This window comes from Vigna angularis, chromosome 1 (genome assembly GCF_016808095.1).
Source record: "Vigna angularis cultivar LongXiaoDou No.4 chromosome 1, ASM1680809v1, whole genome shotgun sequence".
NCBI classification, from domain to species: domain Eukaryota; kingdom Viridiplantae; phylum Streptophyta; class Magnoliopsida; order Fabales; family Fabaceae; genus Vigna; species Vigna angularis.
In genome coordinates, this window is record NC_068970.1 from 59,495,551 (window position 1) to 59,509,742 (window position 14,192).

General features: G+C 31.9%; 2 protein-coding genes across 2 annotated transcripts; both read left to right on the forward strand.

The window, feature by feature from the left end:
* The first annotated feature begins 7,572 nt into the window (after positions 1–7,572).
* On the forward strand, positions 7,573–8,383 carry LOC108325521 (uncharacterized). The gene has a single exon (XM_017558606.2). It carries the CDS (start codon positions 7,769–7,771, stop codon positions 8,336–8,338), a length of 570 nt encoding a protein of 189 aa, XP_017414095.2. The 5' UTR covers positions 7,573–7,768; the 3' UTR covers positions 8,339–8,383.
* A 755-nt stretch (positions 8,384–9,138) lies between these two features.
* Positions 9,139–11,754, forward strand: LOC128196012 (uncharacterized). The gene is made up of 2 exons (XM_052875420.1): positions 9,139–11,390; positions 11,521–11,754. The coding sequence occupies exons 1-2, from the start codon at positions 9,165–9,167 to the stop codon at positions 11,608–11,610; spliced, it is 2,316 nt and encodes a 771-aa protein (XP_052731380.1). The 5' UTR covers positions 9,139–9,164; the 3' UTR covers positions 11,611–11,754.
* The last annotated feature ends 2,438 nt before the right edge of the window (positions 11,755–14,192 follow it).

The window sequence follows — 14,192 nt, forward strand, 5'->3', positions numbered from 1 at the left end:
ATTAAAAACCAATTGAAGTTTGAATATATTTAAGATGATAATATATGTATAAGTTATATAAATAGATGTAAAATATTTTTTAAATATATATATATATATATATATATATATATATGGATATTTTTTATATAAAGCATATCTATAATACAAATTGAATATATTATTATATGTAATTTGTTTAATTTTTTATATTATATTTTACATTAATACATTTTCCCATTTTTTCCTTAATTTACGTATATTGTGTTACATTTTAAATTACTCTTACTAATTAATTTGTATTTAATTTTCACTATTATCTAAATTTTAATTTAGATAATTCCTTGTCCATTGTTGTTTTCTTATTAGTGTTTGATTTTCACTTCATTTTTTTTTCATATTAGTCTGACTGATAATAAATCCAGAAAAAAATAAAAATCATATAAAATATCAAATGTTTGGAACATCCAGAAACACATTCAAACGTTTTGAACTTCTAGAAACACATAAAATATCTCGTTTTGAAATTTGAATTATATATTCCTTTTCCATCCAATAATTCCATATTCATATCAGTGACTGCACAATGATTTTTTTGTGGACTATTGTCTCCAGAAAAACCTTCTAGACTCTGTTACTTTTACATAATTTATCATTATCAAAAATAAGTTATCCTTTTTGAAAAGTTCACCAATTTAATAAAATATATTTTCTTTTTTGTAACTTAGACTTCTTATTTTAAGATTAAAATACAAATTAATTATTTATAAAAACTAGAATTGAACATGATGTATAAGTACGAATAAAACACAACAGTGAATAAATTTTATAAAAATATAAAAGGCAGGGTCCACAAAATCAAAGAACAGAAAAGATATGACTATTGACTATTTTTTTTTAATTCATAACAAATATGATATTTTTGCCGCAATTTCAGGCAACTAATTTATTAAGAACGTATCTATCAAAGATAATATGTTATAAAATTAAAAAGTAAGAATTACTTATTTAGTTTGGATGCCAAGATGAAAGAAAGGGAACTATGAAAGGATGAGAAATGGAAGAATTATAATGGTTGTTAGACAATGGAATTGAGAAGGAAAATGTACAAATAATAAAAAAATTTCTTTTTTCAAAAATAGTGAAGAAATGCAAAATATTTTATAATGTGAAAATAATTTATTATTTTAATAGAAAAAATAAAAAAAAAATCATTAATATAAATAAAAGAATATTTTTAGAACCAGACGTTCTTTCTTCTCGTTTATTTTATTTTTTCAACTTTTACAAAATGAAATATAAACATTTGTAAGTAATTAATGTGTAATTGGAAATAGACTCTTCTAAGAAAATAGTTGTAGTGTATTTTTTTACTGTATAATATTTCGTGATGCCGTTGTACTTTTGTAACTATTAGTCAATAATAAATATTTTATTGTAAATTATAAGATCACATATAATAAAATATTTCATTATTCCTTCCTTAGTTATGTAGGAATATTTTTCTAAAGTTTCATATTTTCTCTTTAATTCACGTCATTCTTCTCTATGGAGACTATTAAATATAAGATTAAAGAGAATAGTTTAATTTTAATTCAATATAAAACTAATTTAAATATATTTTCTTTTATTTTAAAATCTCTTTATTTTGTGGAGTCAGTGCATGATGGGCGTTGCGATGAACATGCGTGATTTGACCAGAAAAAAAAAGATGTACTTTGGTTAACTTATAATTGTAATGATATGTTATTTTTAAATTATGTATTCTGAAAAAAAAAAAATAAGAGTTATAAACTTAAATATAAATTAATTTTTAATTATAATTAAATTTACTTAATAAAAAATATAAATTAAAATTTAATTTTAATTTTAATTAAAATTAATCTAATGAAATATAAATTTAATTTTAATTTAATTTTTTATGGTTAATGGATATTCGTAGTACGAATAGTATAATTAATAATTGTTAGAAGTTTCACATTGATTAGAGATTAGATTAAATTAAAGTATATAAGTGGGTGAAAACTTTACTTTATAAGCTGATTTTATGGAATTAAGTTAGAATTAAAATCTACTCCTTAACATGATAAAGTCATGAGTTAGAGTCTATCCTACCCACTTATTACCAGATCACATATTAAGTCTAGTTTCACGTTCCGGATGTATCAGACTCATTTATAGGAAAAGACACCTCACCTCATGTGCTATTACACAATTTCCCATTTCATTTTTTTTCTTTTGAATGGTATGTAGGTTGCAATTACTATTGCTGGTATTGGGTATGTTGCTTCTATGGTGACGAAGGTGTTGTGGAGGTGGTACTTGTGGTCTCTTGCTTATAGTTTTAGTGACATAGTGATGGTTTTGGTCTAATGTTTGTGGTGTTAGGGGTTGGTGCTATATGTGGTGGTGTGACCAATGATGTACCTGTTGGTTGGGCTTAGTGTTTAGTTAATAAAAAGTAGAAATAATAATACAATGATAATGTATAATAATAATAATAACTCACATTTTATTTTAACATAATTTACATTAATTACATTTTATTTTAAATTACTTTTATAACTAAGGACAAAATGGTAATATTTCATTTTTATCAAATAAAACATTTTTTAATCTATCAAACTCATCACATGACTTTCATAAACTTTCATCTCAAATTCCTTCATTTCTCATAATCTTTTCCTTAATCCAAACAACCCCAATTTCACCTCTCTTTCTCCTTAGATCTACTCCCCCAAATGATATTGGAAAAAGGGCAATGAAAAAGGAAAAGACAAGATAAATTTCTCACCCACAACTCCTACACCTATACCTTCCTCCATATCCCCAATTGTTGTCAACATACCTACCCAATTAGGTGTTGATGCTACAACTACATCTTCCCCATCGCCATTTGTTGCATCGGCACCTTCCTCATTACCTACAACACCCTCAACATCATCAATACATCACCATTACCAATGCCTTCACCATTACGAGTGCCTTTAGAGTCTATCATTCACTTGTTGAGAAAGATCTATACTAATCAAGGTGATTTGCAATCATACATTTAGGAGGATTCCACACGCTGTGTTGATCTTCTTACGATTTCACCTTATGGTCATGGGTAATGATTAATATAAGTTATTTGCATTACTTGTTTTTATCAATTTATTGTATATTAATTTTTTTCTTAAATTTCTTTGGTTAAGGTCTTATCCATGTAAGATTGTGTCAAATGCCATCACAATAACCATTAAGCAACAATATCCTAAGTGTTGCCTATATGTGGTTCACTAACTAATGAAGAGAAAAAAAAATAGATTATTCTAGTGTTCTCATTTTTAATACTCTAACATACAATTGTTGCATTGTTGTTGTATTTTGAAATTATCTTTACATAGAAGGAGGTCAATTGGAGACCTAAAGATGGGGAAATCTTAAAAATAATTTTCACTCAAAAGCCTCATATAGATTATCTAAATCACTACAAGAAACATGTGAGATTTGGATTTCAATACTTGCGATTTGGAATTCTCCTTCATATCATGTAAAGTGATCATAAGCCCAACAAAATCGAGCATCTAAAATAGGTAACAATTTACATATAAAGTGGATCCATTAATATATATGAGCATGTAATTCGCATGGTAAGAGCCAAACATAGTTTTTTATTTTTATTTTTATTTCTTTATAACAACCTATATTAGTCATGTTGTTTATAGGAGAAGGAATTTGGTCATCCATCACCTATTGATGAAGTTTTTTAGTAAACTTATACAGGAAAGACTAATGGTGAATTTGTGGATGAAATAATCTAGGAAAATATATGTAGGTCTAGTATATTTTTATGGTATTTCTTTTATTAGGTTGAATATTGTATATATGATATAATTAATATTTTTGAATAATAAGAGGAATATAGGAGCAAATATTCTCAAGCTAGATCAGAGGTTGCATCTTATGCTAGACAACTTGAATCATCCACATAGACACTAAAAAAGAAGAGAGAGTAAGGATTGATAGTTAAGTTCTCGCTATAGGTGAAAAGAAAAAAAAGGTTAAATCTATGAATTACAGAGATTACTCATATTAAACATGGGGATAAACTCACCTATTATGGAAGTTCAAGTCACTTTTATAATTCAAAATAGATTGTCCAACTAAAACAAAAACTTTTTGAATTATAGAAAGGATAATGAGAGGTTAAGTCGACAATTACAAAAACAACAACGACAATTACAATCATTTGTTTGTGTTGTCCTCCCTTTCCTTCAATTTGATACACAAACTATTAAAACAACAACAACAATAAAAGTAACAACACGAGCCTGAGTAAGACCAAACCTCAACAAGGTCAGGAGCAACCACAACAAAAAATCACCAACACAATTACCAAGACCAATATGGACATGACTACTCTAAATATTAGGCATTTAAAATTTTGCACTTCTAGATGTTAGCACTCTTAGATTATGTTTTGTTAGAATTTGATTTGAATTATATCTTCTTAGATTCAATTTAGACTGTGAGTTGTCATTCTTTTTTAGATTATATCTTATTACATTTGATTTGGATTTTATGTTGTTTATAACTTGAATTTGGATTAAGTGAGTTGTTTATATCAAATTTTAGTGTTAATGACATATTGGTAAACCTTTATTTTGTTTGATTTAAATTTTATTTCAATTGACAGAAATATAAAAAAATTGGAAAAAATAAAACAAAAATATACTTTTTGATTCAAAAGATATATTACATACAAGATAATACTTAACATTATCTATAAATTATTTGGTATGTAACTCACTAGCATACTTACAAAATTTTTTCATATATAACTTAACTAAAGATTATTCCATATGTAATTTATTCGTACATTCATCTAACATTACATACAATTTTATTCCATATATAACTTACATACCAATTATTCTCTATATAATTTATCCAACTTTACATACGGAATAACCTATATATAAAGTTTTTACAAATTCCATTATTTACGAATAATTTTGTATTTAACCTTACTTACAAAACTTGTTTTGTATAAATTCACCTACATTTTTCACCTATAATTTGTGAATAATATCTAATTACCTGTTAATTTTATGCAATTAATATGAATTTTTTCTGTGACAAAAATCAATTCTTTTTATAATAATATATTAGACTCTTATAATTAAAAATGATACTTTAAATATATCCACATGATATACATAACATGATATACATGACGAATGAGTAATCATAATCATTTATACATTCATACCATCATCTTACAATTCACGTATATCTATTTTTATTATCATTTGAAGTATGTAATAAATTAACTCTTTCTGTAATAATAACATGCCAAATATTAGAATTTCTTCACCAATCTTTCAGTAATCTAAAATATTAATTTCTACACTATTAATAATATTTGTCCTTAATCACAAAAAGAAAGCTAAAAAAGTGGGAAATGAAAATTTTAATAGAAACTGAATCAATTATTTGAGTCAATTATAATTGATTTAACTTTAACTTGCTCTTTGTCTTAGTATCTCTTTACAAATATAATTTGACTCCACAACAACACTTTAGTTTTATATAATTGATGAGAAACTTTTAGAAAAACTAAATTTCTAAATAATATACTTTTATTCTTTATCCATTAAATTTATCTATATTAAAATTTATCTATCATTGGTGAACAAACACATGATTAACTCATTATAAATTGAGCTAGAAAATATAAACTCAATTTTTTTAGTTCAATTTATCTTTGATTAATATGTTAACTCACTTAATAATATTTTGTTTTTTTAATTTTACTTTATATATTTATTATCGTACAATAAAAATGGATTGATTTAATTAATTTTTTTAGAATAAAATTCATTTATTTCACCAGATAGTAGTGTAAAATTAAAGTTTTAACTTACGTAACAAACAAAACAATCAGACTTAAATAACATTCTAATATATAAAAAGATTGTCCACCTCCATAACTCGTAATAATAAACGATGAGTCGAGCTAGCTTACGTTTGTATCCCAATTTGACATATCTAATATTACAATAATATGACTCTTTCTTTATGTTCTTCCATAATTTCTTTCTGCACCCTCATAAAGAATTTTATTCTCATTTTTATCCTTGCATTAGTAAGTGCACCTCCAATTCCCTTTTCACACCCACACTACTGCACCCCATTTTCATCTTCTTCTCCATTGTACTGGTTCTGTGAAATCAATCAATGAGGCCATTGAACATCATGAAGCAATAACTTTTCTAGGTGATAAAACTGCTGCATGCTAGTAATATACTTTATGATTAATTATAACACAAGGATATTAACCAAAGAAATCTAATATTAATCAAATGGGACAGCCTAGATTAACCATAAAATTCTTCAAAATCCAAATAAATCAAATAAGTTTAATAACATGATATAGACAAATTTGATTTTATCTTAAATCTAAGCCAATCCAATCCACAAACTCTCATATTACTTTTAGTAAAGAAATACATGTGATATATTCACTAAACTTGTTAAATTTAAAACTAATGAAAAAAATTAAGTGAATATTTAGATAAATATAACATCATAAGTTAATATGCCATTCTAAATTTGTAAAGTTGAAAACTTTCATTTTAACTATTGCAAGTAATTAATTTATTGAGTCTAATGTGATATATATTCAATCACAGAACTGCTTAAAATATGTATATATTAATACTATTTTTTCACATTAATATTATTTTTATATTTTTGACTAATTACTTAATGCTTAAAATATATTATTTTAAAGTATACAATAGCAAACTCTTTTACATTTACAAGTAAAAATATTTAAAATAAAAATGAACATATATAGCTGCTGTTTCAAATATTTTCTGAATGAAAGTCAAGCCTGGCCTGCAGCACTGCACACGATGATTTTCGTGGACATCCAACATTGAGTTGATCAAATATTGTTAATAATACTATGGAATACGAGAGGTGTATTTCAATTAACTTAGTGTATTCCAATTAACTTAATATGATTAAAAAAAAGTCAACTAATGATTTACAAAAATTTACCATTAATTTTTAACTAGGAAAATTTATATAGCATCACGGGGTCGATATCTTACGTGAAAATCTTTAACCTAATTAATTTCACCACACAATAATTAATAGTTTTTTCTTCTTCTCTCATATATAGAGAGAAAATTAGCAATTAGTCAAACACCAATCTTGGATCGTGAGTCTATCAGTTTCTATATGAAGTATAAAACATGTTAATAGGAAGGAGTTGGTTCAATTTTGTTAAAGGTTTAACTCTTAATTATTTTGCTAATACATTATTGATTAATCTTAGATTGCATACTTTCAATTCAATAGATCTTTTTTTTTTTTTTATTTCGTGCATGCACGTTATATTTCACAATCACAATTTCAAAAATATAAATGCCGGCGGCATGGAAAACTTGGAATCTTCAACAGGTTTATCAATTGTTTATGGCCATGGAAGTCAACTAATTCTATAAGAGATGAAGTCATGTCTTACTTTTTTTTTTATGTATAAATAACTTAGCAGTAATCACAATGCTGTACAACTGCATAAGGTGCTTAAAAGTTTCTGATACATGATTCCTATATTTCACAAAACAAATATGCAAATTAGTGCAGGTGAAGCAGGCTTTGCAAACTATGCATAAGTTGTGGCAATGATGGCAAGGTTTCTAAAAATGGTATAGCCACGATATCAATATTTTTGGAGTGTCTACAATATTGTAAAACGTGAAGAAACCACAACTGTAATTTGAAAGTTCATCACATGATGGATAAGCCCAAAAGCTTGATCAAGAAGAGTTTACAAAAAGAGAAGCAGATTGTTGTGCATCCACTGCCACTGAGAAAACCTTCTGTCACACCTTCAAATGCTTCTGGTTTGTACACTCTACCTTTACTTCAACCTTCTTTCAAATTCTTGGCAATTAATCAACCAAATTCAACCAACTCATCACGTGGAGCTTTGTCAATGAAGGAAGAAACTAAGAGCGTTGAACCATCATCAAGTGAGGTCAGAAACATGACCTACAACTACAAGCTACAAGAAATTCCAAAAAGTGATAAGTTTATGGAAGAGGGATTCAAATGCAGTGCACTTTGCATGCCTCTTCCAGGGTTTGGGAAAATAAAGACAGTTAAAGCAAGAAAAAAGGAAACCCAAATGCATGCAGTGAACCCTGTGCTATCATTATCAAAGCCAAGCTCTTTGGAAAAGTTTGAACGTAGTTGCCTGGTTTCACAAGTCAGAGTTCATGAAAACGAAGGAGATAACTCCATAAGTTCCTACTTTGATCTTCCATCCGAATTGTTTAAATTCAGCAGCCATAATGCATAACCTGGTTACGTGCGAGAAGCAAGGAAATTAACGTTTGAGCATGAGTATAATATAATGGTAGTTCGAAAATTAAGCCAACAATATATGGCAGATATATATTTTGTTATTGTTTATCAGTGTTTTGAGCAATTGTTATGCGTAAGCTTATACGTGCATGTAACTGGTTATGATGTATTTTGTTTGGTATAATATCTATAAATATACAGTTTGATTGCACAAAACCTGCTTCAAACATAAACTACATAATTTACTCTGAATCTAAATTTAGCTTAGACAGTTCTTTTCATCTCATTTGTTTTTCATATTTGGCTGCTATACGTCTCCAAAAACAAAGTTAATCTGAGATCTCAGCAATTTTTTTTATTGTAACAATTAACATAATATAAAAGCAAAGTAAGTGAGTAGGATTTTTCATTGCTGTGAACTGAGGTTGCTCACTCCCTATCATCCAGTTTATCTGGTTTCTTTTGGGGCAAAGCTTAAGCCTTACCATTTGATAAAACTTGCGGGAAAGCAAAAACATCTCAATCACATTGGTATGTGGGTTCATCAGATTTTAACGTAAGCTTATGACCCCCTACTTACATATAGGTTGTATGGAGGTATAATAGGTAAAATTGTATTCTCATTAGCTTCCAACATGGCCACTTAAATCCAAAGAGAAAGAGTTATGATTTCCAAGGTCCATTAATGCATGTCAAAACATCCTATGCCTTTTCCACTGTGAAGGCTACATCTCCTCTTGCATGCACTATGTCATTTACGTCTCAACCTTTTAATGCCTATAAATAATAACCTAATGTTCACTTTTAAACCATCTTCAACAATGGCTGTGGTGTTCTGGGTACTGGTTTTAGCTAGCCTCAGCCATCCGCTAGCCACAATCAATGCCCAAGCACCAGAAGGTAACCCTTCCAATTGGCAACCTGCAACCCCAAACACACCTTCTACATGGCAAACTACAACCCCAAATACACCTTCTACGTGGCCAACTACAACCCCAAGCACACCTTCTACATGGCCAACCACAACCCCAAATACCCCTTCTACATGGCAAACTACAACCCCAAATACCCCTTCTACATGGCCAACTACAACCCCTAATACACCTTCTACATGGCCAACTACAACCCCAAACACCCCTTCTGCATGGCAAACTACAACTCCAAATACACCTTCTACATGGCCAACTACAACCCCAAATACACCTTCTACATGGCCAACTACAACCCCAAATACACCTTCTACATGGCCAACTACAACCCCTAATACATGGCCTACTACAACCCCAAATACACCTTCTACATGGCCAACTACAACCCCAAACACACCTTCTACATGGCAAACCACAACCCCAAATACCCCTTCTACATGGCAAACCACAAACCCAAATACCCCTTCTACCTGGCAAACGACAACCCCAAGCACACCTTCTACATGGCAAACTACAACCCCAAATACACCTTCTACATGGCCAACTACAACCCCAAATACACCTTCTACGTGGCCAACTACAACCCCAAATACACCTTCTACATGGCCAACTACAACCCCTAATACACCTTCTACGTGGCCAACTACCACCCCTAATACACCTTCTACATGGCCAACTACAACCTCAAATGCACCCTCTGCATTGCCTTCTACAACACCAAGTGCACCTTCAACGTTGCCTACAACAACACCGAATGCACCTTCTACATTGCCAACCACAACACCAAATGCACCTTCTACAATGCCAGCAACAAACCCAAATGCACCTTCAGCAATTCCAACCACAACTCCAAATGCACCGTCTACATTGCCAACAACAACTCCAACTGCACCATCAGTAGCCAAACAACCACCTGCTGTGGCTGCAACTCCTACCACTTCACAGAAACCACCAGCAGCAACTTCTCCAACTGCAACTATCAAGCCAACACCAGCAACCACATCTGCGCCCTCCAAATTGCCAACTGCCGCTTCCCCCACTTCTGTCACGAAACCACCCATTGTCATTGCAACCCCTCTTCCCTCAATAAAACCACCAGTCGCAACTTCTCCCACTTCTAGTAAATCACCAGTTCCCAAAGTTGCATCTCCTACATCATCCGCACCTGCGAAATCCCCAATTCCTAAGGTTTCATCTCCAACATCATCCGCACCGGTGAAATCACCAGTTCCCAAGGTCTCATCTCCAACATCATCTGCACCTGTGAAATCACCGGTTCCTAAGGTTTCATCTCCAACATCATCTCCTGGGAAATCTCCAGTCCCCAAGGCTATATCCCCAGCATCATCTGCTCCTGTGAAATTACCAGTTCCAAAACCTACATCTCCATTATCTGCTCCTGTGAAATCGCCAATTCCAAAAGACACTTCTCCAACATCTGCTCCTGCTAAATTACCTGATCCCAAGCCTTTACCACCATCATCTGCTCCAGTTAAATTACCAGTCCCCAAGGATTTACCACCAACCGCCACTCCCGTGAAACCACCCGCTCCCAAAACAGCACCTCCAAAAATAGCACCTGTAAAACCACCTGTTCCCAAGATTACACCAGCATTAAGTCCAAAATCCCCATCTCCAAAACTCCCACCACCACAACCACCACAACCACCCAAAGAAGCACCTATTTCACCTCCACCACTGCCATTACCACCAGCTGACTCACCACTATTACCTACTCCAACAGCATCCCCCACACCAGCCGAAGCACCAACAGCGCCAGCACCAGCCAAAAAAGCACCAGCACCGGCACCTGCACACAAAAGGAAAGCACCAAAACCATCACCTGTTCCTTCACCACTAAGTAGCACCCCAACACCTGCACCAACGCCTTCGATTGAAACACCAACCCCAGCACCAGCACCCGAAGAAGACACGCCAGAACCTCCTCCCCACAAGCACAAGAGAAGAAGACACAAACACAAGCACAGGAGACATCACTCGCAATCTCTGGCTCCAGCACCAGCCATTATTCGGAGGAGTCCCCCAGCACCACTAGTTGAAGATATTACCACAACCGACTCAGAAGAGACGCCTGCACCAGCACCAAGTCCCAATGCGGTATATATATACTATCTTTCGACTCAGATTTGAATTACAATTGTTTACTTTAACCTAATACTCTTGTAATGAAGTCTTAAACAGTTTTATTTACGTCTCATTCATCTCATATTTTTCATTTTGTTTACAGAATGGTGCGCAAGCATACTATAAGCAAGGGAATACGTGGCAGAGTGTTGGAGTCGCCATTGCCATTTTGTTATTGTCTGTCATCACATGACACTTTTAAAGTCCTATGAAGAACATGATTCACTCTAAGCGGTGGTGTGGTTTGCAGAACATAATATTATTTTTTACTTTTTTTTCTCTGTGTTGTGATCTTTGCCGAATAATATTAATGGTACGAGTTTTTGAATTGTTAAAACCAGGCACTGCTAAGCAGAATGCAGAAGTGTTATAGATTTCCCATTTAATTTGATGAATTTCTGAATAAAAAATCTTGTACTTAACAAATCTGAATCCATTATTCCCACTATCATTTTGTAAAATATACGACACACGTGTGAGCAAATGAAATTGGCCTTTAAATAACCGGAAATTGTAATATACCGAATACAAAATAATAGAAATAGAAAACAAAATAAAAACTAGCCGAGCATCACACACTGGCCGAGCACAATAAAAACTGAAATAACTACGACAACTGAAAAACCAAACTCGGTAAGAGAAACCGGTTACGCGACAACTGTAAACCAAAAGAAAAATAAAACGGTAAACGAAATGGAAAATGTTTTTTAATAACTTTTATTTACAATTTTTTTATAACTATCTGGGTCGTGTGCTTGTAATTGGTCTATTTTAAATATATCAACTAATAAAATAGTTATACATAATTTATTGTCAAAAAATTGTTAAAAAAAAATTGTTATCTCCAAACAAAATTACAATAAACCTTTAAATTTAAGTTTATTCAATAAAATTCCTACTTAAGCTTAAACTTTTTCATCTTTCCTCTGGATCAGCTTTGTACAGTGCTGGAACAATAATGATGGAAGTAACTTTGTGAACATATCATCAATTTTATCTTTACTTTCTATATGTTCTAGCTTTAAGCATCTTTCTTTTACTTGTTTTCAAATAAAATGAAATTGATATCAATTTGTATGTTTCTCTCGTAATTGATTGGGTTCTTTGCTAACTCAATAATCGACCTGATGTTTACTCGGATTACCACCTTCTCTTCTTACTTTATCTTTAGTTTGCTTAGAAGATTTTTAAGCCAAACAACATGTCGCACACTCAAAGATGTTGTCATGTACTAGGCCTCACAAGTTGATAGTATCACAATAAATTGTTTCTTTGACAGCTAGGTGAAGGTCGTGTTTCCCATAAAGAAAACATAGTTTATCGTGCTCTTTCGGTCATCAATGTCTCTACACCAGTCATTGTCCGAGTATCCACTAAGTTTGTCTAATTTGGTATAAAACAATCGAAGCAATATTGTTCCTTTCACGTACCTAAATATCCATTTCAACGCTTTCCAATGAAAATACATCGGCCCCTGCATAAACCGACTTGTGATCCATGTGCTTAGCATCAAGTCTAGCCTCGAGTTTGTCAACTACCTTAGACAATTTCGTATCGGATTTCATAGGATTAGAAATCGGGTTGCACTTCATCATCTTCTACTTCTTCAATATCTCCTCAACATTACCTCTTTTGGGACACAAAAATGCCTTATGTGCTTTGATCGACCTCCAAACTAAGAAAGTACTTCATGACACTTAGATCAGTCATCTCAAACTTTTTCATTACCTCCTTAAACGCTTCAACCAACTCGGTTCCGCTTCCCATGAAGATCAAGTCATCTACGTATAGGGCAACAATCAACATATCTTCTTTATTCTTCTTTAAGTATAGAGCATGTTCATATGACCACTGCTTATAACCATTCTTCTTGAAGTAGGTGTCAATCCTTTCATTCCATATTTGAGGGGCTTGTTGTTAGTCATACAACACCATCTTCAGCTTCAACACCTTCTTCTCTTTGCCTCTTCACATGTAATCGAGAGGTTTCTCCATGTAGATCTCCTCTTCCAACACTCCATTAAAAAATGACGACTTTACATTCATTTGTTATATCTTCCATTTGTGTTGGGGAACTAGGAAGAACAACAACCGAATTTTCTCCATCCTCATCGCAGGAGTAAAAACTTTATCATAATCGATTTCCTTTTGTTGTTTATAGCTCTTCACCACTAGTCAAGCTTTGTAACATTCCCTTTCTCCATCCATGTTAATTTTCTTCTAATATACCTACTTCACACCAATTGATCGGGCTCTTGTGGTAAATTTGCTAGCTCTTATGTATTATTCCATTCAATTGAACTAATCACTTCATCTATTGTTTTCTTTCGCTCGTCATCAAGCACAACTTCTTTAAATTTAAGATCTTCTGTACTAGTCAACAAACATATCGCATGTACCTTACCAGTGGAGTTATAAGTGTCCCGCAAACTATGAGTTTTTTTATGCAAAGGATAATCTTCCTAATCTGAATACTTAATCCTCTTAGCAATGGACTCTGTGCTTCTTCTATGAACATTCGAGCTCCTGCTGTCTATTTACAAGCTCTCTCCCTTAGATTTTGAGCTTCTAGATGACTTCTCCTTCATATTGTCCCAACTTCATTCATTCAGATCGACATGTATCAGTCTAAGTTGTTCTTTTGCCTTATACTCGTTTGTATTTGGAAAACTCGCCCTTGGATGTTTTTCGAGTACACACTCTTCATAGAACTTCCTTTCAAACTCCACACTTGGCAGTTCAAGTACTAACTCCTTCTTTGACAACAAAGTTAGC

Coding starts and splice junctions, on each gene's coding strand:
- LOC108325521 (XM_017558606.2), top strand. CDS start 7,769: ATGATGGATAAGCCCAAAAGCTTGATCAAGAAGAGTTTACAAAAAGAG.
- LOC128196012 (XM_052875420.1), top strand. CDS start 9,165: ATGGCTGTGGTGTTCTGGGTACTGGTTTTAGCTAGCCTCAGCCATCCG. Junction 11,391..11,520: donor CAGCACCAAGTCCCAATGCG/GTATATATATAC, acceptor TTTTGTTTACAG/AATGGTGCGCAAGCATACTA.